The 25,428-nt window shown below is 41.5% G+C and overlaps 2 protein-coding genes across 2 annotated transcripts; both read right to left on the minus strand.

The window, feature by feature from the left end:
* Positions 1 to 4,637: 4,637 nt before the first annotated feature.
* On the minus strand, positions 4,638 to 6,657 carry LOC140578408 (glutathione-specific gamma-glutamylcyclotransferase 1-like). The gene is made up of 3 exons (XM_072699246.1): positions 6,140 to 6,657; positions 5,890 to 5,925; positions 4,638 to 5,637 (listed from the first exon to the last, which is right to left on the minus strand). Exons 1-3 carry the CDS (start codon positions 6,308 to 6,310, stop codon positions 5,245 to 5,247), a joined length of 600 nt encoding a protein of 199 aa, XP_072555347.1. The 5' UTR covers positions 6,311 to 6,657; the 3' UTR covers positions 4,638 to 5,244.
* A 6,981-nt stretch (positions 6,658 to 13,638) lies between these two features.
* Positions 13,639 to 22,273, minus strand: dll4 (delta-like 4 (Drosophila)). The gene is made up of 11 exons (XM_023802417.2): positions 21,780 to 22,273; positions 21,389 to 21,649; positions 21,040 to 21,097; positions 20,110 to 20,373; positions 18,889 to 18,949; positions 18,250 to 18,380; positions 17,961 to 18,130; positions 17,473 to 17,692; positions 16,288 to 17,023; positions 15,765 to 15,873; positions 13,639 to 15,271 (listed from the first exon to the last, which is right to left on the minus strand). The coding sequence occupies exons 1-11, from the start codon at positions 21,831 to 21,833 to the stop codon at positions 15,266 to 15,268; spliced, it is 2,070 nt and encodes a 689-aa protein (XP_023658185.1). The 5' UTR covers positions 21,834 to 22,273; the 3' UTR covers positions 13,639 to 15,265.
* Positions 22,274 to 25,428: the final 3,155 nt, after the last annotated feature.

The following is a 25,428-nucleotide window of genomic DNA, read 5'->3' on the forward strand; positions in this document are numbered from 1 at the left end:
GTCACTTAGAGAATGACAATTGCTATGGATCATAGGTTCTCCTGTCTGGTTACTATAGATGTCAGTACCCATGACCGTGTCATACATTCCACTCCACCAATCTCCCTGACCAGGTTTCCTAATGGGGAGCAAGAACATTGATGTGTAGAACCTTCTACGTTGGTACATTACCACCCATGTCTCCAACAGCACGGGAGGCCAGCCTGTGCAGTTAGCATACAGTGTTCTTACCCTGTATTGCTCTCAGACTGATTTTGCTTAATGAACGCCTGTAGGTCGCTCATACATTGTAAAATCCACTAATTCTTTAAGTTTCACGTTGTGTTATAGTTTTTCTCCCTTTCTGTTTAGCCAAGGGAGTGACATTCCTCTCAATAGTAGGAGGGATTGCAGCATTGTTGAAAAACACTCCTACTATCTTGACGCAGTTGAGTTTCATTGTTATGGTACAAATCGTTTAATATGTCCTGTCCCACAGAAACCCCAGCACCAGACACCCTCACTGCCATACTTCTTTAGCCATGAACACTTTTTTTCCCTTAACCCTAATCCCAACTATGGCAACCTTAACCGCTATGCAGGCCTAACCTTAACCATAAGTAACCAAATAAAATAAAAGACTTTTTGAAGTTGGGGTCCGAAAAAATGTCCCTACAAATTCATAATAAGAGGATTTCAACATATTTTTGGAAATGTTATTATATTGTGGGGACAATATAATAATCACACACACACACACACACACACACAGAGGTTTGTAATTATATCTTTGTGGGGAAAACTCTAATCCCAACCAAACAAAATAAGAATCTTTTGGCATTTTTAGTTTTTTGAATGCATTCACAGATATTTGTGGGGGCCTGAAAAATGGTTCCCACTATATGAAAATAACAGATTTTTATCACATTGGGGGGGGGGTGGGCAGTTGGTCCCCACAATGTAACATAAACATAATTTGCACACACACATGTTCCTCTTCATGTATGCTGCTACTTCAGGAGCATTTCAAGGTCGACCCCCTTGTAGCATTCGTTTCCTGCAATATCACACAATAGCCCTCCATTTAAACCTAGAACAAAACATACATCTCACTCATCGGCTAAATCCTTCCGTGACCTTTTCTCCCACGGTGCCCCAGATGCGGAGCAATGGGCTTGACCCTGAAGTACCCCAGGGGACTCTAAAGAAACTCTGATCCCAGGGGGATTTGTAAAGAATTTTAATCTAATTTGTACATTTTTCTCCTGTTCTAGGTGCTGGATGCTAATTATATAACACTAATAATACTACTAATAAGAAAATTGACTAATCGAAAAATAAAATATTTGTATGGCTATTTAATGACATACTCCTCCTGGGAAAAGTAACTGTAAGTTAAATGTGTCTAGTAAACATAATGATGTCACATTTTCCTGTCTCAAACGTGTGGACAGGCACAATACCTATAATTAACCACCGGAAACTGAATAAGATGGGGTTCTGCAATTTCTGCCTGTTGCATAAGAAGAAAAAACAGGCACAACCCGGCAAAGCAAGACACAACACTCAGCATGCAACAGTGACTTGGTGAGAGGCGTGTGAAAACATCTGGGGAAATAGGAAGGAAGTGGACCTCACGACAAAACAGAGATCATCACCATTTGTGCCTCTGGTGGAATAAATGACACAAAAATGACTCAAAAGCCTAAGGTTTTAACTCAAAATAGACACTGCTTGCTGTTTCATCTGTGTGTGCTGAGAAGCACAGTATTTATAGTGGACTAAACAGGATATATTCTCATTGTTGGTTCCTGGTCAGGTTACCTGGGTTATTGAGATAAAGCATGAAAGATCACATTAATCTCACGCAGCAGTGAACAACACACGTCTTCTGTCACCTACATGGTTTCAGCAGGTTGCCAAACTGTCTGCGGGTGTGAATGTGTGTGAATGGTGTGTGTGCTCTGTGATGAGTTGGCTCCCCATCCTGGGTAATCCCTGCCTTATGCCCATTGCTCCCGGGATAGGCTCTGGACCCCTGCAATCCTGCAGAGGACAAGTGGGTATAGAGAATAGATGGATGGATCGATGGATGGATGGATGGATGGATGGATGATGGATGGTTTCAGCAGTGTATGGTGGGAAATGTCACATTGTTTCATCTCAGTAAAATCCAGACATATAACATCATACTGTAATTTTCTTATGTAAATTCCTTAATAAAAACGTCAGATGTTGAATTAAGCCCGAAACAGTGTGATAACATTGTTTTGGAAGGTCCTGCATGTACCATGATGCTTATAACATAACAGAAATGTATCAATGTTGGATGAAATAGTTAAAAAATTCATATGTTATTATTTTTATTATTATTATTATTATTATTATTATTATTATTTTAAACAGAACTACTATATAGATTACTATAGAGCATGCGTTCATAATTCTGATTCAATTGGCAAGCTATGTTTTGGACATAGGGTGTTCTAGACAATTGCAATGTTGTACCATGAGACCATATAAAAACCATACAAAAGAAAACTAGTTCTCCCCCTTTAACCAATGACACTCAGTTACAGATTAACAGAGTTATACATTTCATATACAGCAGCTGTTGAACTCCCTTGGAAAAGGCTGTAGCCCTTAAAATAGGTGAACTCACTCAGTTTCATAAACAGCCTGCAGGTCCCTACAGGAGCCTGCGCCATTGTAACCTCTCACCCAGTTAGCAGGCGATTCTCAGAAATACAAGGTTTGCTGAGCTTGGCAAGTCACATTTGGCCGCTCTAAACATTCTCCCACAAAGTAAAGGGGTGCACACTTAACTTATTTAACCAAAGAGGGAAGAGAATTTCTCTGTCTCACGGTGGGTAAATTGGATCTCTGATGTCGGGTTTACAATGTTACAAAAAGTACTGTGCCGCTTGCATGATAAAGAACCCAGCCCCTCAGTATCTACAACCATATAATTAAGAATTACTATAATTGCTAATCGTAATATATTACCCAATAATAACGAGAGGACTGCCACTTTCGCAAGAAACTCCTGATACAAGTCGTATTCGGAGCGTCACTGGAGATTCATGCGAAGATTTGCTATATCCTATATTCTTATAAAACCACGAACTTAACAGAATTGAGAAATAGATCGCTAACGCGGAACCACCAATGTTCAGAATATAGTTGCTGTGTTGACGAAACACTGAATCATTATTACATTCTGTTCTGATGCAGACGCACATTTGCATGAAGAGAAATATGTTTGTGTACGATTCAGCAGTGGGTAAATATAGGCTTGTTTACTTCGCTGGAGACTGCTCAATGAAGCTGTTACGCATAGGGCAGGGTGCGATCAAGACTGCGGTATGTTATGCCATTTCTCAGTCACTGTCAAATAAGACATGGATTAACACCCACCTAAGGTATGCCAAACACATAAAATCCACTGAAAATAGAACAGGCTGTACTGGAGAGTTCATAGGTGTCACCAGATGTTTTTCCATGGGTGGGTATGTGTGTTTTTCCGCAAGACAGGAGATACTTCAAATTACAAGACGACAGAGATGTTTGTAAAATAAGTTCTAACAATCAGTGAATCTCCATACTCCTGCTGTGCCATATGTTGCAGTTTTGGTATGCTACTCAGTTTTTGATTACTTTGATTGGTACAAACAAGTTCATCTGGATATGCTGGCAGATTCGGGAGTCCCAGCACTTAACAGGGGCGCTTGAATATGTAAAAGTATACACTTATCTATTTATTTATTTATTACTCACAAATGCAATAAATGACAGTGTGCTTCAAAGTTTCATTTCATAGACCAAATTACGGTTTAAAGGTATGGTTTTCTTGACCACATCCCTTAAAATAAATACCTCAGTTCTTTACTAATTCATTTCTTGACAACCAAAGGAAATGTTTCTAAAGGATTTACTGACCTAGAGATTAAAAAAATTGTTTCCTAAGAATATTACAGACAACTGAGAAATGTCTAAGGCTGGTGTTAACAGAGTCTCCAAATAACATATTCTGCCACCTAATTTAACTCGTACAGCATTGTGGAAAAGTCTTAGTCGTTATGCTGGAAAAGTCATCATGCTGGTGTAAAATAATGATATTATATTTGTCAAAGTGCGTTAGCTTAGCCATCTCAAAACTTGTGCTGAAGTCACCCCAGTGTTTGTGCACCATGTATTTTTTAACTCAACTCGACTAGCATGGTCAAATTTGGCTGATCAATACCTACGTCCAACCATCCAATTTCTGTACCCACTTGACTGGGAACAACCCAGTATGGGGCACTAACCCATTGCAAGACACTCACACTCCATTTACACCTACAGGCAATTATGTAACTCGAGTTAATCTCATCATGTTTTTGGACTGGGGGGGGGGGGGGGGGGGGGACACTGTGCTAACCAGTGTGTCACCCTTGACTGATACCTCATGCAGTTATTTGACTAATTAAAAAGAAATTATTGTTAGCTTAAACTGTCACTGTAATTTGCATATGTTCTCTTTTTCTGAGCAAAAATTCATTTGCTGCCAGGATAAATATAATTAAACATTTTTGCAGCACTGCCCAAATAAGCCGTCAGACATCATTCACATCTGCTGTAAATATCGGGGTTACAAAATAAACCAGAAAATCAAGTGATGAAATTCAGATTTTAACTTTACTGTGTGGGAAAAAAATATATATATATATATATTTTTACAACAAAGGTAGTGGGAGAGACGAACAGTTGTTGGCTACATGACTATAGTAAGAAGAGAAGGAATTAATAATTCACAACATAATTATAATTAAAATAATTGTGTTTTTTAAGTGTGTCCTTTAGGACAATATTGCACTTTGAAATTGGCAGCACCAAATAACATAATACCATAATTACTCATTAAAACCCATCAGTGAGAAAACAAAAAAATATTGCACAAAACCCAACGTCATAGTAAACAGTCGTGCAATAGATAAGAACAACTACTTTATAATCTGAAGGCTGGTACTTCTAGTTATAGGAGGAACAGACAAGTCCTGCCTGTAGTACCTTCAGCCTGAATATCTCCACTAAAACTAGAATAAACAAATCGACAAAATAAGCAGCTCTTTTAAAAAGTGTCATTTTTCTATTATATAAACTCTGAAAATGAAGTCTACACAAAAGTGTTCATAGTGCAATGCTACATGTTGGCAGTAAAAACTGCCGTTGCTGAACCATATTGTTTTGTTTTGGCCCCCAGCTTGACCAAGGGAGACACGAGGGTTACATCATCTGCTTGGACACCAACAGATAGGGCACTAGGGCCAGGGTAGCAGCCTCGATGGAGAACAGGTGGTCATCTTCTACCTCTGGGCAGTACCGCTTCATGAACTGGGCCAGGCGGAGCAAGTATTCAATGTTGTGGCCTGTCTTGCCCTTGCAGACGGCAATCTGGGCGGCGATCTCCTCTGGGCTGGCAGGTCCTTGGTATATGGGGTTGCTGGCTGTGGCAATGTAGGTCAGGGCGAGGATCGGCGTGTGGCTGTCCTCACGCGAGATGAACTCCACCCACTTGGTGATGTAGCCGCCACATTCAGACTCCCTCACATTCAGGTATTTGAGGGACTCTTCGATCTGGGAGCCTGTCACCTCATACGCCACACCCCAAGTGCATGCCTGACAATCATATGAAAGCAAGAGGTAAGTTCTCACATAGATATTTTTCGACCCCCCAATTTGCCAGTTTTAAATTTCACCATCCAGTGTTAAATAATTTGAAAAAATTATCATCTATTAACTGAATACTGTTAGTCTATCGCAATGTGTTTCTTTAATGCCCCCGACCTCAAACAGACATGCATCCACATGAAGAGTTTAAACTAAAAAATGAACAAGTAAAACCACGTATTTCGGAAATAAGACACTTACGTCATCATCTTCCACCAGAGTCACAACTCTTCCGGGCTACATGAAGAAGCAAGAAAGAGGAACAAGTTTAAATACAAAACTGACCTATTTATTGAGTGACAGCTGCCGAATGAGCATACGTTATAAACAGTCATAAACAACTAGATGACCTCGTTCCTAAGCATCACTTAAGAGTTCACATAAATATCAGATAGTATTGAGAACCCCGTCTACTGTACAGTAGTTAACTACAGGAAGAAGATCGACTTACCATATCAATGTCCCCTCTGTGAAAAGTATCGCCGTGCCAGAAGCGTCTCTTATAGCCCTGTATGTAGCCAACTTTGCTCCGTTTGAACTTGAAGTCTGGTCTCCAGACGAGAGAACCGTAGCCAAAAACCCAAAGACTCCTTTGTCCATTGATCATGTCCTGATGTTTCATTCCTCACGTCCTTCAAAAATTTCGCTTCAGATAGCCTCTAGTTGTACAAGTTAACAGAAGCCTGACAGCCTTTAATGTATTTTTAACTTGGTCTGCAATTTGATTGCCTTATTCTTCTACTCCCCATGGTTTTAATACTTCAGCATCTTCTATCTTGATGTTTTAAAATCCAGTGAAAACAGTCAATCCCTTCATTATTAAGCAAAAGTCCAATAAAATGTGCAAAATGACAGATCTAGCTTAATTAATCTATTAAGTATAAGAGAATCTACCGCCGCCGCAGCGGAACAAGTCATTTATATCGCAGGAGCCGGGCACACGTGTGTTTGTGATGCCGAGCTTGTCAGTTGAGCAACAGCTGGACCAATCAGAGCACAGATAACCGTGGGCCTGAACGTCACTAACCAATCTCAGCGACGTGTTCCATGCGGTCTACAGAAACCCAGCATGATACGCCTGTATGTCATAAACAAAAACCTAAATACGCCCTAAGCTTATTCGAAAAAGAAGAACCTAAGAGTAAAGGGTCTTCTTCCGACCGGCTACGATTTTGGTCACTGCTACAATTTTATTTCTCCGTTTTTGGATACACATGGATGCGATCCCCCGCCCCATTTAGAGCAGCGTCATAGGTTTCTACGCAGAAACGGCTGACGTTCAGAGGAACTCACCACAAATCGTTTATCGGAATCCGTCTGGAAAGCATTTTCCGGTTGGGGGTAATTGACGCTTTGTATTAATATGCTCTAAATCTTACCGAAATTCTGCCACTTCGTAGGAAGTCGGACATTTAAAAAAAAAAAAAAAGGAAGAAAAAAAAGGGAAAAAAAATGTGACTGGTCTGAACAGTAACCCGTCTACAAAACAACTACTATATGCGATTAAAATCAAATCAAATAGTAAACCCCAAACGCGTAAGGAGTATCCCCAAAATGAGTCCCTTCTTTTACTCCCTGCAGTTTAAATCCAGTTCTATACCGTTGCCCAGTGGTATTGGAGGGGCATGGATACCTTACCTTATTGAGGGGGTCCAGCACTTTATTGGAGCCCGAACACTACCCCCATGAGGAATCCATTTTAACGAAACGATGATTTATTGAACATAAAAAATAATATGCAATACATTGTAGACATACGCTATGTACTTAAAGGCAGTACAAATACAAATTACTTTCTTTACCCCCCATACCCCATAACCCCCCCCCCAGCAAAATACTGTGTATAGGTGTTGTAAGTGAATTTGCGAAAGTGGAGGGTGATCTGGAGTGTTAGGGGCCTGAGGCAGCGATGGGGGAGGACAGGATGGAGACTATCTGACCACTGCTAATTCAGTTACTCTCTTATCACCTTAGTGGTGCCAACTGGACCCCCCATGATTGTAATTTTCTAAGACTGTCTATATTCAAATGATCAAACAAGAACACTGGGACAGCCACACTCCTTTTCCTTACACCCCCGGCCACCCTCTCCCCCACCTCCCCCCTTCTGCTTTGGAAATTGTATGTACTATGGGACCCATAGGGGGGATTATTGTTAAAATGGGATCATCTCAATGTCTTTAATCCCAACTTGATTCCATTCTAAATACATTAATGCCTGTTGAACACTATATAAAAGAGAAAATAAACTATTGTTAAAAACATATATGAATTGCAAAGTTTAATCGTTCCCATTTTGTCAGGTGTCCTATTTCAACAATACTCAATCTATATATTCAGATTGCTACTTGAAAGTGCCACCCCAAGTGAGGTTCCAAGGTAATATTTTGCCAGCGGGCCCAGAATCCCTAGTTACACCATTGTCGCACCTACTTCAGTCTTCATGTTTCAGGCCAAACCTGTCTGCAGTGTTCATTGTCCCATATCCCTCATCACCTGCTTGCTCTCTGCATCATTCCCCTTTGCAGCACCTTAGATGTTAATTCCCTCAGTCTTTCTGCACTTACTACGCTCCATGTCTCGGTCTGTAGATACAAAACTGCAGAACTGGTAGCAGAAGACAAGACTATACTGCGAGACTATACTGTACATTAAAACTGATTGCAAAAAGGTCTTTTTTTAAATATAATTTCAAGGTCTTTCTTGAAAAAGACACGTCTTGGGCTTCCTGTTTATACTCACCCTGTGTTCAGAAATCAAGATCATTATGCTCTGTGCCATTGTACTGTTCAGCTGGAGTGCTAAGGTCTATCAAGCTTTACCAATGTGTAATCTGGATGATAATGCTGTAGCCCACGGACACAGTTAAAGTAACAGCTCTAACTGAATACAATAATTTTATTTATTAATTTACTACTCTTTAAATCAGTAGTCGAATGTCTACTGATCACAATCAATAGCTTCTGGAAAGAAAATTTTCATTAATATTTAAAGTCATATTTTCCAAATAATTTCTATTTATTGCTATTTCTAATTTCTATTTATAAGCTGTGGTTCCAAGAGTCACGTGAAACAAATATATAGTTAAATAAAATGTGCTTGATTTATGTATCCTCATTTATTTTAGAAATTTCACTACAAGTTGGAAATTGTACATACACACAATTTTAAGGGCAACTCCACATTCTGCTATTATCACAGTAAGTATGGGGAGAGATTAACAAATAGACATTGAATAGCAAAAGAAAATTATGTTCACATCTTGGAGCTTTTAATTTAATAAATGTCTATAATGGAAAAAAAATAAGTATTGAACACCATTAAAATCTCTGCCATTAAGTCTGATGCACATGTGTATGTAATATACTTTGTCGCATAAAATAATTAAAATAATATTTGCATATTTGATTAAATACTACTGTACATGATTTTTGGGGAATGGTCTTGTTAATCACAATAAATTATACAGTCCAGTACAGCACTGCTCAGCACAAATATCCTGGAAAATGAACAGTATTTTAATGGGAAAATAAATACCATGCAGTGTAACATGTCTTGACTCATCACAGAGAACACCCAAATTCCGGAATCTAATCTTATCCCTGGGGTGAGTCACAATGTACTGTAACACTTCCAAAAACATACACAATCTAGATAACTGCATGCGTTTGGCAAAGACTATGTTATGTATAGGGTTGCCTTTTTGTTTGATTTCTGCATGTGTTCTTTGGAGATACAAGTACATCATGTGGCGTCATGTTCGGGGAAGCATGGGTCTGCGAGGCGCCTTGTCTGAGGAAGAGCGGTACGCTGTGGTCTCTGTGGCAGGCCTGCTTACTGACTGCAGCAGGAAAGGGGGAAGTGCTACCTTATGCGTGAGATCTCCTGGTATTGCCCAAATGGTACTGACTCAGGGGGTGCTGTGACCCAACTGAAATTTGACATTTTCTATCCTTCTATGGAGATGATGATGATGATGGTTATGATGATAACCTTTTATTTCGAACATATACAACAAACCAATATATACACATATATATATACACGCATATCTGCCTATATAGGTACACACACATGTGTGTGCCGCAGACAAAATAAACAAAATCTTAAAAACATAAAATGAAAGAAAAAAAATTGTCAAGTCCGAAATGGAGTTGGAGGAAGTATGTCCATACTTATTAATCCTAACCCCATGCTCCACACTATCGAATCACCATATTCTTAGTTACCCCCCACCTCCCCTCATTACTCACCCCATGATGACCACGAGATGGGGTAGGAGAGGGGAAGCATTCCAATGTATCTGTACTTCTGCAAATGGTAAATAAAGGATTGAAAAAGAAGCTTTTTTGCATGAAGAATGACAAAATCAGTTATGTTAAGAGTGACTTGATAATGGGCCCCACATTCGGCATATTCCTTGAGTTTTAGAAACAATTCTGTCATAGCTAATACATGATTATCTATAAATAGAGGCATTAGCCAGAATCATGCTCGTAAGAGCCTTAGACGTCTGCACACCGCCGAGTGTTTCGTCACTGGTGTCTCACTAAGCTTGTGTCATGCCTACTGACAGAGAAACATCCTGTTGACTGAAGTGCCCTGAGACTGGGTGTAGTAACAGATGAGTCACGCACCTGTGGGCTTTGGAAATGCAACGTTGACGCACTGGTCAATTTTTCATAAGCGAACTTGTGCCACTGATATCATACGTGATCTTCGTCTGCCACGTCACCTACATGCACTCATTATGGTCAGCAGTCAGACATCAGAGCCACAACTTTGGTGGCACCTCTTTGTGAAGCTCTACGACCTCTTTGTACCAACTATGGGCTCTGGAAACTGCGAACACATTTGCATTTAAGACTCACGAACAAGACCAGTGGGACAGACGTACCTCATATCTGGAAGCAAAAATCAGAGACTAGGGAGAACAGTTAAGGCAAGGTGGGGGGAGGGGAGGGGAGGGGAGGGGGGGGGCTAGTGGAGAACTTCCTTGACAGTTAACTGAAGTATCGGCATCTGGTGGATTTTTGGAATTTTCTATCTATCTTCAGGGCTGTTTTTTGCATCCGAGTAGCATGTCTTAGCATGTTTGCCACATGCATCTGTGAAATCACGTCCAGCTGTATGAGAAGGGCTCCATATTCATATTTCACTACTGGGGTAGCTATTTGTGTCTTTAACATCTGACCCAGATTCAGGCTCACTTCCCAGTACAAGGGACTATATGTTCTGAAACACGTTTACCAAATATAGATGAATATGTCTGGGAAATGATCTTATCACATATCTTACTTTTCTTTTACTGAAAGAAGCAACTTACTGATTTTTCAGTTTTATGAAACTTTGGCATCTACTGTTTGCAAAACAGAAAATAACAACAACTGCATTTTATCATTACAATGTAAATATCAAAAAGTTAATTAAATGTTTGGTGCACCTGCTAGGACAGCTGATGGCTGAATACAACAAGTTAAATTACATTTCCTGTTATGAACCAAAAAAAAAGGCAAATCAGAGTAAAACCGGACATACCAAACTGGAATCAGATAACTGGTCATGTTAACTGCTAAACATGGAACTCATTTTAATTTTGATTGTTTTATAAACCAGTCAAGTAAAATTACTTAGTTGGGACCCAAGCATTTCTATAAATACATTACTTACTGCCCCCTAGTGTTAATTAATTGAATTACTTAAGAATAAGGAAGCGGTTTGGATAGAGATTAAAAATATTTTTGCTCTTGTACTTGTATTTATACTGTATACAAGTATTTAAACCATTGACGTTCTCTCTGATGGGAAGTTCTTCAGGATAAATGTTTCAAAGCACAAATGAAATGCTTGAATGAACTGTATCCGCTTGTTGAATTGTTTGAAGTGGAAATATGATGTTGCGTCAGAAGATTGTGTTTAATTTTTATTCTCTGGGGAATGGGGTTTAAAGCCTATGCATCTGCGGAAAATACCCCCCGCAGTTGTCTTTTCTTTTCTTCTTGATAATTTGTTTTGACCTGTACACTTGCAGGCTATCTGAAAATAAGACATTTTCCCCGTCATCACTGCTAAACTTCCTTGAGACGCAAATACTAGAAAAGTGTCTGTAACAGATGCGTGAGAAAAGCAGTTGGCCAGCGTGGTTTGCATTTTAATCAAACGGGAAGCAGGAAATGATGTCACTTGGTAACAAACAGGATGCTGTGATTATAACACAATGAAAATGCTTGGCTGTGTGATTGAAACCCAGAGGCCAAAATATGGGCCAGAATGGGGAAAACATACAGCTGCCGGCACGAGACAGGTTGCAACTCTGTGAGCAAAAGCTGCAGGAATGGTATGACGACGAAGCCTTTCGAACCACAGGTTTTAGGAATGTTCGGGGTTCACCTTTGACCACACGGCTGTTCCCAGCTCTCAAGCCTGGGTCTGGTTTTTTTTTTTTTTTTTAATTCTGCTGTTGTGTACTGATCATTAGTCTGCCCATTATTAACTGAAGTAAGGAGATTGAAGTAAGGTGAAAATCAGCTCTGAAAGTCTTGTATTATCAAATCTGCCTCTGCCTTTATGTTTCTTTTGCAGTGTTCTAATTGTGTTGCTTGACTGTATAAAATCCAATTTCTATTGCACACTTGGAGACTGATCTTGTGTTTTATCTTAATGACTTGATCTGGTAACTGTGTGTGTGTTTGTGGGGGGGGGGGGTCTTGACTCTGATTCTCTTAAAGTTAGAGGCAAAACCAGCACATCTGAACCACTGAGAACCCCTCCCCCAACCCCCCTATGCCACGTTCCACCTGCCTCAAGCTACCAGACGGCCACGTTATAAACAAACTGAACCGCATCAAGAACCAATCGAAGGGAATTGGAGACTCCTGTCTGAAAAACCCCAGTCCTGCATGAGCCAAGTCAGCCTATCATGTAGCAGCTGGAAGGTTTGCTGTTTAACCATATATTATGACAAAAACACGTTTTTAGTACAGAAAGAGGATTTACACACAATTAGTATGGCAGAGCGGGGTTTGGATGGAGGATGGTTCAATATTCTTACAGTAAAGGGACACCCTGAATGAATTAACCTAAAATTAATTAAACTCAGAAGCCCATCTGTGCCCCCACCATTCTGGGCCATCGTCGGAGAGCCTTTTTTAAAGCGACTTAGCGGGGTTTTCGGAGGGACCACTGGGCCATTCTGTCGAATTTCACCCTGAATGGAGACCGGGGCTTGGCGGCAGGTTCCTCTTGCGTCTGAGGCTCCGTTCTCCTGCTCGTGCTTGGGTGCGGGGGGCACATATGCTCGCTTTCATAGACGTGTGTGTGTGTGTGTGTGTGTGTGTGTGTGGTGGGGGGGGTCACACCCTTTTGCATCTGCCCGCCTTTGTTAAGTAGCTGCTTTTCTCCTCTCTCTCCTCCCATCGTTTGCTCTTTACTTGTTTTTGTTTCAGAATTCCAGCTTAGGGGCTTCGTTTCCATGGAGACGGATTAAATTTCAAGCCAATTAAAAGTACATGAACGTGAAGGGGTGAGGGGGCGGGGTTTAAGGGGTGGGGATTCTTTTCAGTAATTAAGTGGTGACGTTGCCAAGCGTGGGGCCATGCAGACGAGGACTAACGTAGCCCCGAAAGTCCTTATTTCTGTTCTGAAAGCACAAGATCCTCCCAGTAAACAGAAGCCTACTTTTAATTACCTATTTGTTTGTTTGGGGGGCCCCTTGCTAATTACTACATTAAATGAGGTTTTTCCCCTCCACATATGGTGCAGCGTCGCAAAAAATCTTGGAAACCTTTAATTCCACCTCTCTTCAGAAAAAAAAAATGATTATATCATCTGAAACACACACACACACTCAAAAAAATGTGTTCATGGTGCTTCTATGAGTCGCAACAGAGGTACCGTCGCAGGACGCCTTCTGCTGTGCTTTTCTATGCAATAAAATGAAAAGGATTTAGCTAATTTTACTTTATACATTTTAATATATTACTCCTTATATTCCAACGTCTTCTGCCTGTTACCAACAAGTACAATACTGACCACCAATGACTGAGAGCACATGGATTTTACACGACAAAGACTACCACTCTAAGTAAATGCGATTATTACAAGTTACAAGCTCACAGGAAATCCAGATGTAGCTGGTTTTTTTTTTTTTTTTGTTGGATTATTGGCTGTAACTGAAAAGACCTACAGAATTCCAAAGGCTAGACAAAGTGCTAGGATTTCCAGTATTCCGTCTTTCTTTAACATTTAATGAGGCCAGGAAACAACTATGTACCAGGTATGTTTTCATTGATAAAAAAAAAAAACAAAAACAAAAAAATAAATTCATATTTTGTGAACATCAAATGAAACACAGTTTTAAAAGAAACTGCTTGTACACTTCAGACATTTTCTGTTTATAAATATACATTATATACAAAATAATCTTATAAAACATAGAAAGATCAGTGCTTCATAATATTTAAATTAACTAGTGAAATTCTAATCTTAAAAAATAACATTATTGGTTCAGTAATTTCAATACTAATTATAGGCAGTCCTTGGTACGATAGTCACTTCTCTTCGTTTTTATTGTATGGGCAATTTTGCATAATTATAAAAAGTAGTGGGTTGTACTTTTCCTTGGGTCCCACTGGCACAGCACTTTGGGTCTCCATCCTTTGTTTTTCCACCCTAAATCCCATTCAATTTCCAAAGGAAAATATCTCTTCCTCCCCTTCTCTGTAGTGCAAAAAACCCAAGAAAGTCAGGGCACAAATTCAGTGCTTCAAACCCATGTTAAGGCTTTGTGATATGGGCTGCATACAATCTTTATCAAAGCTTGGAAAAAAAAACTGAAATGCCAGTCATTTTGCAGATTTGACAATTCTCAGCCGTTCTTATGAACTACGAACCGTCACTTGTATTTATTTTTATTATTCCCCCCCCCTCCCCCAGAAAGAATTATGTAGAGTTCTTTACTTGGAGAAATCTACAATTTTTTTTTTTTTTAGTTTCTTGCATAGCACACAGCCTGGGAAGAATCCGGGAAGTAGCTGGCCCCTCCCACTTATCTGTTGGCTGCTTGTTGATTGGTCAATGATTATCGCCACAATGCTGAGGGTCTTTTTATCCGAGGCAGACCCTTCCTCCGTCCATTAGCCGTCTGCTCACATATTTACAGTCTGCTGTCTCTCTCAAAAAGGTGTGCTCGTATCGAAGTCCCGCCATGGCTCCAGAGGGCAATGTATGCCAGTGCACACACACACACACACACACACACACACACACACATGCTCACTAAGGCACATTCACACACACACGCATACACACACATGCTGCCCTACTGGTGAAACATCCAAGATGCACATGCATGTGCTTCTGAGATCCCCTCCACAGTTCAGTAACTCTTATACATTCAAACACTTGACAGAAGTAGAAGTCCTATTGCAATCAGAGCAGACTCCCGCTCTCTCCAGTTATCAAGTTTTCAAGAGCAGCAATTTACATTTAAATAAATCCCAGTCTCTTCTTAAGTTCTGTAAACAGTCTGGAAGATATTCCTCCTTGATTTTGATTTTTTTAGGTTATCTTCCACAGTTTATACCTGCAAACAAAAAGTGGGTTAGGATTAGAGAGGAACCAGAAAAACACAGTAATCAGCTTTTCAGCAAAATATAAGAGAACGGCAAAAACATGCTGTTTATCTATCTTTTTTACAGCATGCCGTCTGATTCCTGTTTGGCTTGGCATCGCAACATGTCTCCCTTTATTCCCAATAGCTTTCAGAGTTTTAACACTGAACTGTGCCAAATAACATGAAAACCAGCTTTGATTTTTCTAAGTAACTCAAACATACAGCTAATTTCAAGTCAGCTGGGCCAATACATTTTCAGCAAAATAGGACACCCAGTTACTTCAAGATGTTCCGCTTGGATTAACAAACTCAACTCGACATGTTCAGAGTGGTTTTATATTAAAATACAAGCTGTGATATTATTATCATAGAATCATCATTTTCGGTAGAAACCGATACTGAATATTGGTTTCAGGAATCAGAAAGTGTAAACACCTTTTCAAAGGAGTAATCAAAACTTTACCTCAGTTGCTATGACACACTCGTTCCGCTCTTCTGCTATTACATACACGGACTGGTACATGGAATCTCTTGGGGAACATATCGTCGATATCCTACACTCTGGCTTTTCACTGTAAACACAGAGAGAGCACGAGGTTACTCAGGAACACGGGCCGACAGAGGGGAGTGGGCTGGCCAAGGTAGTAAGTGTTAGCTGAACCTGCATCGCTCTGGAGGAGTCCTGAGTGTTCACTTGGGGGGAGGCTAAACTGGGGACCTTAGCTATGGACCACCTAAGCCCCTAAGCAGAAACTGTGGAGGTTCTCTAACGTGTAACGATACACTTGGTTTTACCAAGTGTGTTAGAATCATCTTCCGGAAATGCAAAATGAACAGAAATTCAGGCGCGTTGCTAAAGTCACGGCAGATGGGAAAACATACGGCGGTGATGGAAAAATATATGCAGGATGATGTCTAAGTGGTTAATTTTGTGGCCCAGGAACTGTGAATTATGGGAGTCGGGGAGACACTTCCCGGCATATTACCTGTACATTCTACTCAATGGTGTTTTCTCTTCGGGGCACTTTTCATAACTGTGAGTCCTGTCATCCTGCGACATGTCGTCCTTGTATTCCTTGGAGGATTTGTAGTCCAAATGGTAGTTATTGTGTTTGTAGTTGGACTTCTCCAGGCCACAATCTACTTCCAGGTCCACCTTCTTGTTGGTGTTCTTCAGCTGTGAGGCTGGGATAAGGTTGTCCTTCTGGAAGTCGGACAGGTTGTTCATGGCGTCCCTGTCAGGCCCGTCCCGGCCTCGTTGGTGCCGCACGTGTCGCAGGACGACCACCACCATGCAGAGCAGCACCAGCAGAACCACCAGACCCATCCCGAGGGACACGGCCGCCCACTGGTAGGCGTCACTCGCCTGCTCGTGCTGGGTGGGGCTCGGGGCGGACGGCACCAGCAGCTGGTGATGCTGGCAGAGGTTGCCGAAATAGCTGGTCGCACAGGTGCATACGAATGGCCTGCCGTGGCCACCAGAGCATGTCCCACCATTCAGGCAGGGCTGCAGGATGCACTCGTCGGCCGGACGGTCGCAGTTGTGTCCTGAGAAGCCGGGGGCGCAGACGCAGCTATAGTCATTGACGCGGTCCACGCAGGTCCCGCCGTTGGCACAGGGGCTTGCCGCACACTCGTTGATGTTGATCTCACAGTGTTGACCCGTGAAACCGGCCCGGCAGCTGCAGAACCTCAGGTTGCCGATGATGTAGCACTGCCCACCTACATCGGGAAGATCAACGGCGTTGGACGAGGCGCTCTGGCCAGACCCTCCCACCACAGATGTCATTCCTCAAAACCCAAATCACGGTATTAAATCTGAGCGAGCTATTTGCTAATTACACCCACCCATTACGAGTTGTACTGCATACGGTGTCGCAATTATAGGCTCTTCAAGAACACATTAAATTATATGCGGGAAAATGATTGAAATTTAAACCGAAACAGAAGTTGTGACGTTGCATAATCTGGAGCCAAATTAGTGATTAATGAGCCATATGCCACTGTATGGCACTGCTGCAGGATTTTGATGCGTCATGCAGAGCAACATGCCACACTTCACACTGCATTGCTCTGACTACTTGCTGTACACTTCTGGGAAGTCAGTGCTCGTTTCACCTTGCAGGCATATATTAAACTGTCTTGTACGGAGAGAGGAATGTGGAGTGTACCATTCGCACAGGGGGGGGATGTGCACATGTCGACTTTCTTCTCGCAGTTGAGTCCCGTGAAGCCGCGGGGGCACTCGCAGGTGTAGCTGCGGCCGTTGTCCTTCTCGTGGCACTTCCCATTGTGGAAGCAGGGGGAGTCGGCACATGTCAGGAGGCTGTGCTCGCAGTGTTCCCCCTCGAACCCACGCAGACACACACAGTGGTAGCCGCTCTCCAAGTCCTATGCGCAACAAGACGTGGGGGGTGAATGAGCATTTTGGGAAAAGGGAGACCGGCTCTCGGCCAAGCTGTCTGAGGTGACTCGCTGGGGACGGATCCCATGATGTCAAAGCAGACAGTGGGGCGGTTCTATCCTTACAATGGGGGGGGGGAGAGGTCAAACGACCCACGTTTCTTCACAATGGCGGAAAAGGTCTTGCAAAGATTATCGAAAAACAAAAACAGGAAATGCCGCTCGCACAGGCATCGTGGGAAAAAGGGGTCCTTACCATGCACCTCCCTCCGTTGCGACAGGGCTGGCTGTCGCATTCCTTGACCTCCAGCTCGCATTTGACCCCAGTGAAGCCCGGCTGGCAGGTACAGGTGTAGCTTCCCTGGCCCGTGTTCATGCAAGTCGCCCCGTTCTGACATGGCTTGTGGTGGGTGCAATAGTTCAGATCTGTGTGGGCACGGGCAGGATGCATCAACCGACATGCAATTTGTCGTCCTGCACACTTGCAGCTGTGTATCGCCGACCGCTAAAACACAGCCCTGTGTGAGACTGGAATAGCGCCTCACCCTGGTCACAGAAGAGTCCGCCCCAGCCTTCCTCACAGTTGCACTGGTTCGGCAGTTGGCAGGTTCCGTGCTTGCAGGCCGGGTATGGCTTACACTCATCGCAGAATGGTCCCTGCCAACCATCCCTGCACCTGTGAGGGTGAAGCAGAATGCCGCATGTTTACCAAGAGACCCCTCCTTCGGGAAGCCTCCGCCCCCAAGCTAACAGGCACCGCCCACACCACTACCTACTATCACACTGTGGCCCCAAATCACATGTCACCCCCCCCCCCACTGCTGACACCTGACACAGGTGCAGAAAATGGCAGGTGCTGGTCTGACAGCCCAATTATGAGCCGTTGTCTCATTTGAAACCATTGTCCACACTATTTACTGGTAACAGGCATATTTAAAACTCTGAAGCAGCACAAAGGTTATTTTCTTCTCAGAGTTTATCCTCTAACTATGTCAAATCTGTCATAGGAATCTAAAAAACATGACTTTGAATACATGGTATTATGAATTAAACTGGAGGGGTAATGACCAGACAATGAAATCTGTACAATCCACACCCAGAGAAGTGGGTCGTCATTTCCCCTTAATTAACTCGAGTGAAAATGAAAGCTGTTGACATCGCTAGCTCTCGCCCCATCCACTTACACGCACTCCCCTGGCTTGGAGCAGTTGCCCTTCCCTTTGCTACATCCCTCCAGACAGATCGCTGCAACACAGAGAGATAACGAGTCATCAACTTGGCTTGCAAGCACACATTTTCATATTTAAAACAGATATTGATAAGGACTCCCACACAGGTTTGCTTAGATTATATTTTTATATACTAAAAATTCTATACAAAGAATTTATGAGGCGATTAGGGACGATTCTCTTCTGCACTGGCCCTATCTCTCTTAAGACCGTGTGTTTGATGGGACATTGATTTGTGCGGGTTAACGGCTAGCTAGGCTGAAGCAGATGCTCGCCGTCAGGCGCGGACAGCTGCCTCCATTGTCGTGTTTGCAGCTGCTACCGCGCAGTGACATCACAATGGGGAGCGCGATTGAGTGGCGCGCAGGGGACAATGACGCCGCGATTAACCCGCCGCGTGCCGCCCTCCCCCATGGGGACGCCGGTGTGGGATTAGGCTGGCCGGCACGCGCCCAGGCAGCTAGGGAGAAACCAGACGCGCGGCTGCGCCCGGGTGGCTCCCCGGCACGCGATTCCTAATTAACACGAAGGGGCGGCGCCGCTCGCGCGAGCGCCCATGGTCATGCACCTACCGCGAAGATGAGCCTGTCTGCGTTCGGAACTTGGGAGGTTTTACTACCCGATTGTTTTGGAAGAAAGGCGTTAAAAAACGACAACCTCGGATAACACGTGGTTGCGGTTGTTGGCATTTCAAGATAATTGCCCTTCATTTCTGTTTACAAAAATCGAGCTAATTTAATGCATATTGGAGCGCAATATCTTCCATACCACCTGAGACTGATCTTATACTGTATTTTAGGTAATAGTATCGTTTTATTGAAAAGCATACCCGTATTTGCTTATGGCACAAGACTGGCCATCTTAAATAATTTGTCTAGATATGATAGACTTTCTGCTGTGCTTGTATATGAATAGCAGTCGCTCTTCAACTGGCTCTCTTTTTTAACACAATACTGCATCTGAATCAGTGTCAGCTAAGCCAGCACAGTTACTTACACCGTGGAGATGCAGGGTTTACACATTAAAGAGATCCGTTACAAATTAACACCACTGAGATGCGTAACCAAGGGCAAAAATACAACACTGTTGAATTCAGCAATTAAAAGAAACGTGTAGTTTTCTTAAAGCAAACCCAAGTTATTTCAGGCCAGTAGATCATTTTCTCCGATTGCTTACGTTGTTCGCAGTATTCTCCCTTCCAGCCAGGGAGACAGGATATTTGCCCATCAGGGTCGCAGGTGTAGTGGCCAAAATGGTCGTCCCTGGGTGCGCATTTTTTGGAACAACTTTCGCCGTAGTAATTTTCATTGCAGATGAACCGGTAAGAATACCTTAGCTCCGTCTGCTTGAAGTTCTGTACATCAGGAGACCACTCATCCCCTACTTCCAACTTTTTTTGGATGGCAAAAGAGCTAATCAATAATTCGGGGTTGTTTGTGTCTGCAAGGAACAAGAGAGGGGGAAAGCAGAACCAACATGAAAAGCTGTCCAGATAAAATACGAATTTTATCAAAACAACGTATTTTCTATCAACTTTAAATAAAAGGCAATGGGAGATGCTTTACTTTGTTCTTGCTAATATTTAAATAACAGATGGTAACTCGGTTGAACAGGGGTTTTCGTCATGTGTGTTATCAAAAGCGCGTAAGCCTTTCAAGTGCAGAGTACTACGAATGAAATTTCCTCTTCCCTCGTGTCAGCAAAACATTCTCAAGCTATTATTCTCCTTCCAAAGGGCGGAACAGAAAAAGGTGTAAAATACAGGAAAAGGCAGTCAGAAGGTTTTGGCAAGGTTTAAATATTCTCACCAAAGACCAGCAGTCGTTCCCACGCCAAAAATAACTCGAAGGAAGCGCAATTGTGTTGGTGCATAAGAATGAAAAAATTGTTTTGTAGCACGTAACAAAGCAGAGCATACCTTGTATTTGGATACGTGCACAATTACAATAAATAATAGTGAAGAATACTCTAACATAAAGTTACTATTAGAGAGTATGTTTGTAAAATAAACATTTGTTCACACATAACAAACACAATTTGTAAATTGCTGTGAGTGGGAACAAGGAGACATGTCTCCCTCTGGTGGTAAAATAGGGACTTACTCACCTGCAGGTAGATCCGCGGAGGGAGAATACCAGGCTTCAATAATTAAAGAAAATGACCCCTAAGGACATAACATAAATTATTCGTATGACTACAGATGTAAAAAAACTTCAAAACCACAAGTGGTATCAGTACAAATATCCTAGAATACTACGGTACAAATTCAGCTTTAATATTCTTCACTTTCATAAAATTCATTCTGCTTAGTCAAATATTACATTCTTTATTCAGCAGTGTTAAAACATTGCTAACATTAACATGGGTATTTACAGAAGAAAACAGGTGCTTTAAATTGCTATATTAAATCAACTCTGAATTCAATGCATGTTTTTGCAAAAAAAAGGCATCTTACCGGCCATCCGAAGTTGAACGGCATTCGAATGGGTTTGCTGAAACTGCTGCTTTGCCGGACGCTAAACGAGTTTGTCCCCAGGACTGGAGTAATGACGCTGCCGAAGATACATTCACCTGGAGACACCACCGTTTGGTAGTTTTTCAAGCAAATTCGGAAAAAAGTCCTGCAGTCTGGTTTGCACGCTGTCCCATTTGCTAGCAGTCCATTATTATTCTTGAAATCCTGCAGGTCGAGCTCAAATATTCCGGATCCCCAGACCTTTAAAATACAAAAAATATTTGAAATACTGCATGACACATAATTTCTGAACGACAATCTAGACATTTACATTGCTAAATAACTTAAATATTCCCTGGATCCACGAACAGAACACAGCATAACCGTTTACCTGCGTTGAAATCGTTAAGCTAAGTGCGAAGATAAAGGTGAACAGAGCTGCCATCCTTTCTGTTTCTCCTGTGCAGCCGCTCGTCTCCTCAAAATACCGCTTTCCCGTCACAAGTCTCCTATTCCAAATAGTCACGGTAGAACGTAAAACCGTAAAAAAAAGCAAAACGAAAATATATATCCTTCTTGAAGATCAGCACAAGGTCCCCCCGTTGCAGAGGCTCCAAACACTCCAGACGTAGGTCTTAAAATTCCTGGTTATCCAACGGTACAGGTTGAGCGCATATTATAAAGATCAGTATCCACAGTTTGGCCCCGTGTGTCTCCTGCTTGGCTTCACCTTCTATACAGTCCACCGTGTTATTTGGTTTCGTGGCGCGTCCTAGTCTGCCTCGTGTTCTGCTTTTGAAAAAGACACACGTTTTGAAGCGACAGTATCGTGCAGTGGAGACGGTAACCTACTGCCGGGGCTTACTATTCCTAAATGAAGACTGCTGTCCGCCTCCCTCAGTTTATATACTGATCCTGCTGTAGCTCATTATATAAACTGTCCATCAGTAAACACCGCCCCCTCTCCATCCACCACCCTCCCCCACCACCATTTCCAACAACACTCATATCCAGATTTAATACCCCACCGCAACGCTGACCACCAAAGGAGACAGACCGATTATCAAAAAGCCCAGCATCTGTTGATATATTTTGAGCGCTTACGCCAGGGAACAGAACGTATAGATTTTTTGTATCAATTAACTGAGCATATTTTATTTTATTTAGCAACTTGTTTAATATTATGCTTGTAACGCGGGATAACATGCGTAAAATCATATGTCACAAATGGCAACCGGCGGGACGCAAAGACATCGGGAGCTGGCAAATTTAATTAGTGCTACAGTCCCATCTTTCCAGGTTTATATTATATTATTTGAAGCTAATTTTCTCAGCGTCCAAATTCATATTTCATGGATTTTATATAAGAAATGGTAGATTTAGAATGAGGACATTGGGGTACTTAAATAAATGGTTTATTATGCAACACATTTTTTCGGAACCAAGCATACTGTTTTGAATTCTATTCTTCCTTCACAAATACAATTTAATTAAAGGCTGGTATACAAGAAAATCATTTTACAAAGAGAAATACTTCATTATTTAAAACGCCATTGCAAATAACATGTACAATAACAAATGAATCTTATCAAACGAAGCAGAATAAACTTGAAACAAATCTTACTGTAAACAGAATCAGCAGGGCACCCTGACAAACCTTTCGTACAAGGCGTAGGCATTGGTGCTGTTAAATTTCAGGTGCAAGGTAAATATTTCCCCCCCGTTTTGAAATTGCACGCTCGTATTTCTGAGGTTGGCGACCGACCGGCTGCGTCTCGGGCCAGTTAAGCTCGCCCAAGTGATTGCACCTTGCCTCTTATTGTTGGGTCGCGTGCCCCTCATTAAAGTCGAACACAGAACCGGCTTTCATGTGACTTTTTATTTAAGATTGTAAAAGCGATGGGGGAGATAACCGCTCAGCTGTATGATAATGAGCTCCCGTCAGAGTTATGCTTCCGTAACATCATAAAGCCTGGATGTGCCTGTTTATAGGAAATCTGAAGGAAGCCGCACAAAATAAGATCTTTGACACGTGGTTATTGCATTTATCGAAGTTTTCAAAATCAGACGTTAAAATCCGTATTACTGTTTAACATTTGTAGAAAAAGTATTTTTGTTTTACAGGTTCTTTAGTCTGAATTAGCAATCACTGTTCGGGAGACAGGGCATCGAATAGGAATCAGTTCACATAAAATCCCACTTTTCTATTTATAGATCTAATACTTAATCATAATCGTATAAGGTACGGTCAAGCTTATTTTCACAATCGGGATTTTCCCTATATATTTTCATAATAATACACGAGGTGTTATATCATTATGATACAGTGCCATTTTAAATTAATTCAACTATCCGTTTTAATTTGCATTGAAACTATTTGTTTGAGTTTTAAGAGACGACTTGTTTTTGGTTAATTTTCTTTTTTAGAGACCCCTTCATTACGTTTGCGTATCTGGTTTTTATATTTTGTAATGAAAATGTTATTTTAAACATAGCAATTTGAAATTATAGTTCTCAAAGATGTACTGGTTCATTTTTATCTAGTGGAATAAACAGAAACATTTAGGTGAGGGTTCCATATTTTAAAAAACACATTGTTTATGATTTTCCGGTTTAATTTTAGACATTAAGTTTAATTATTACTTTTTATATGTTATTTCTCTTAAAGCACAGATACAGTCTTATGTGTTAGATATGTGCGAGACGAAATTGCTGATAAAACGTTAAACCTAACTGACACATGGAACTGGGCGTAATTTAATTTTGCATATAAAAAGCTGTATACCATTTACTGGTAATATTAGCCTGTTGGTTTTGATTTTTGACTGGTTGTGTTGTTTGACTATTTTTCGCACGTGGATTTTCCCTACCCACCATCTGGCGAAAGACTGCGCTAGGGCGCTATGTCCCGCGACAACCCTCTTAATTAGGAAACATTCCTTGCAGATGCTCCAAACCTGGGTATTTTAATTAATCGGTGGAGTGTGTTTTTTTTTTTATCGGGATGTTTTGTTTAAAACTGATAATCATTATGTGCAATTGGTATTCTGTATTGAGGTCCTGAAAGAAACAGACAATACATTTTTTTTCTAAACGGAATTATGTATCTTTTGGTTCATGCGAGTTTTAAATTTGCAATTTTTGTTCGCTTTAGTAAGAGATGAAAAAAAAGACATTTGAACTTTTTACTTTTAAAAGGCTACTTAACATATGTTGCTTATGCCAGTCGTTTTATAAATGTCTTATTTATATTTATTGATACGTTATGAAGGACCAATGAAGAATGCCGTCAGGACAGAAGTTGTATGATGTGAATTTACCCACGATTTCAAATGAACGAAAATCACGCCGAATTAAACGACGCTTATGAATCTGTTCATTTACAGCTACACCCTTTTGAGTGACAAAATATGGAGTAGAATGTCAATAGATGACGGCAGCGGAAATAAGTGGAAGGGCGACGATATATCAACTGCTCAGAAAAGCTTTCATGAATGTATCAGCAGAAACATGATCAATTATATCAGGCGCACGAGCAGAAGGAGAGGCGATCTGCAAACTGTTGCGGGCATCTGCGCATCCAGCCCATTCTTATTGACGCGAGACAGACGCGTGCTGGTGCGCTGAATGGGGATGCCACGCGCCGGAGCCCCGGGGAGCCAAGCGCAGATATTCCGATAAAATTGACATATCTCCCATTTCACGGCACATAAAGGCTCAAATCGAAATATCTGTCTCCCCTTTGAGGCAGCCCACATGACACTCAATTCATTTATGGATAGCGTGACTGACACGTCATTAAACAGCGTTTTTGTCTCCAAAACATATCGGGGTTGTATTACACCTTCAGCACACAATCTGCTCTATTGTTTTTTGCAGGGTTACTTAAGAGGTGTTATCTTTAAGAACATAAACCAAATTCATTATATATTAATAATTATATTATATTATATATGAATAACTTTTTAAAATTTAAGCATAATCCAAGCAAACAATGCTCTCATTTACAAAAGAGCAATCCGGTTACATATAGTGGGTGA

Source organism: Paramormyrops kingsleyae, chromosome 14 (assembly GCF_048594095.1).
Source record: "Paramormyrops kingsleyae isolate MSU_618 chromosome 14, PKINGS_0.4, whole genome shotgun sequence".
Lineage (NCBI taxonomy): Eukaryota > Metazoa > Chordata > Actinopteri > Osteoglossiformes > Mormyridae > Paramormyrops > Paramormyrops kingsleyae.